A 2,563-nucleotide genomic window follows, 5' to 3' on the forward strand; every position below is an offset into this window, starting at 1 on the left:
ATGAGCAAGATGAACTGCATCCTGCTAACCGCCTGCATTGTTCTGGTCGCTTTTTGTAGTTCTGGTGAGTATAAGGGAGGTACTTTCCTGATGTAACGTTATGACGTGGGCTGAGGACATCACGGAAAAAATGTCAGAGAAGGAAAAATAACGAGGAAGGCCTGGATTATTTAATACCACCTTGGGGAATGATAGTAACCATCCAAGTAGGGCTTAGTTTCTGTTGCTGCTTGTCTGTGGTCAGGAGAGAGAATCGGGTGCAGAGTATGACACTGCTTAATACGACAACAGGCTGTTGGGTTTTGCTGCTAGAAGGTTGGATTCCTGTGGTGTAAATTGGAAACTAGGTGTATAGCATGAGAGAGGAATGAGATGAAATAAAAAAGGGGTAGATTAAATAAAGTGTCTCTTGTCTGTCCTTTTGGAAAAGGCAGTCTTTAAGAGTAGATGAAGGCAGCAACAATTAATGTGTTGTTCTGCAGGCACATAAAGGTGGGTGTTTTTAAAAACGACCTCAGTACATGCTTCAAAACGTTCCTTTCAAAACTGCCGGTCTCCATTGGTACACTTGACAAAAGCTTGTAAATTGTTGCTTAACTCTTGAGTTTAATAACCAGGTGTTAAGTTCTGTGACAGTTAGATGCAGATAGTGATTCTTCTTTTTTTCCTTTTTAATGCTGCTGCTGCTTCAGTAATTAATTATTCAGTAAAGAGGAACCCTTGTCTTCTCAGGTTATACCCTAAGGTGTTACCACTGCGAGAACAGCCCTGCCTTGTGCAAGACCAATAGTACTTGCTTACCGACTGAAGATACTTGCTTGCAGATGAAATTTGGTACGTATACGGTCCTACAGACCTCAAATAAACATGGTTATCTCAGTTTTCATTGCCTGTACACTTCTAATCTGGCCTTAGCATGCATTTCTTAGCCTCACTCAAAAGAAGGCTGCGAATGCTTTTGAAGGTCATGCTTATATCCAGGCAACTGATAAAGATAATGGTGATTTAGACAGATAATTTATGCTGGTACAAGCATATACACAGATATCTGTATATCCAGATCTAAAAAAAAGCCAACAAATAACCCACACACAAAACCCCAACAAAAACCCCACCACCCAAGGGAGCTGGAAAAGACAGGAGACAGCATTGACTTTAAAATACAAAACCTTTGTCCTGGATTTGTTACACTTTAAAAACAGATAAACCCACAAAATAGACCTGCAGATGAAGTCTCAGTCGTTTGTGAATTGACACCATCAAAATAAATTCTCTTTTCCTGGGGGTGAAGTGACCTGCATCTCAGGAAGATGGTCAGGGATATTCAGGGCACAGAGTTACTGTTCTAGTTGTTAAATACCATTTAAGTAACTTTTACTGCCAGTGACAGGAGTTGCATTGGAAAAACAGAAGTACCAAGTCAGCTGAAGGAATCTGCTCTCCCAGCTGGTTCCCTCTGCTCTAGAAGGATGGTTGGGCTGGCTTTGGACAGCGGGAACCAGGGTGGGGTGGGACTGCTCTGTTCCCCGGGATGGTCCCTGCTGAAGCTCATGACTTGGCATGGAGGAAGGAAGCTTCTAACGCTGCTGGACCAGGGTGCTGCTCTGCGCTGCCTGCATCCTAAGGAATTCTTTCTTCTGCTATTTCCCTCGAGCCTAAACCTCCATGAGCACAAGCTCTAGGCTTCCTACCATGCCGCCTACGGCAGTTGTCCAGTGTCAGAGTCAGGAGTCGAGTACTTGAGGTGTCAAGCTAGGGAAGATGGAAGACAAGGAGTTTGATCTCTGGTGTCGAGGGGAATGAGCAAGAAAAGGGGAGGACTCCTGCTTTTCAGGCTCTGTCTTCTGCATGTTGCTTCTGGAAGTGAAGCCGGTCAGATCCGCTGGGACGTGTCTTCAGCACAAAACCTGGCTTGAGTTACGGGACTTGCCCTGAGCTTTGTGGAGGGAGGACGGCTGCGCTGTAGGGCAGTGCAAGAGCAACGCAAGCTGAGCTAGATGGTGATGTGCTGTCCTCTCTGTCAGGAGCCCCAGAGTAGGTATCACTCAGGCTCCGTCCTCTTATCTCCCGGTGGGTCGTTTGGACTGAATTGGGAGCACTGGTTAGCTTAAGCTAGAAGTCTTTCTTAACCTACGGCTAAGAGCTACAGGAGAGTGCTGCAGAGGCAGGACCACGGCTTGCTATCACTGCTCACACAACTACAGTCCTAGTGAAGACAAATTTGGAAACTTCCAAACACTTGAAAAGAAACCAAAAAAGCAAGTGCATGGCAGTGTGGGCAGTGATTCTCTCTCTGTACAAAAAATGGAATTGCTTTCAATAGTCTCTTAATCGATTTAACTTTTTTTTTTTTTTTTTTTTTTGTGTAGGTAAATTGAGAACTTCTGCCTGCTGGAAGGCATCCCAGTGCCGTATGAATGATATTGCCGAGTTCTTCCAGTTGGATAATTTTGATTTCTTTTGCTGCCAACACGACTTGTGCAATGGGGGTGCAATTACTGGGGTTAACAAAGCAGCCTTCAGTATTGCCTCTGTAATGACCATGTTATGGATGCTTCTGTAA

The 2,563-nt window shown here is 44.6% G+C and overlaps 1 protein-coding gene across 1 annotated transcript; it reads left to right on the forward strand.

Moving 5' to 3' along the window:
• On the forward strand, positions 1-2,563 carry LOC104340095 (CD59 molecule (CD59 blood group)). The gene is made up of 3 exons (XM_009955374.1): positions 1-64; positions 733-834; positions 2,370-2,563. The coding sequence occupies exons 1-3, from the start codon at positions 1-3 to the stop codon at positions 2,561-2,563; spliced, it is 360 nt and encodes a 119-aa protein (XP_009953676.1).

This window comes from Leptosomus discolor, chromosome 12, assembly GCF_034619465.1.
Source record: "Leptosomus discolor isolate bLepDis1 chromosome 12, bLepDis1.hap2, whole genome shotgun sequence".
NCBI classification, from domain to species: Eukaryota; Metazoa; Chordata; class Aves; order Leptosomiformes; family Leptosomidae; genus Leptosomus; species Leptosomus discolor.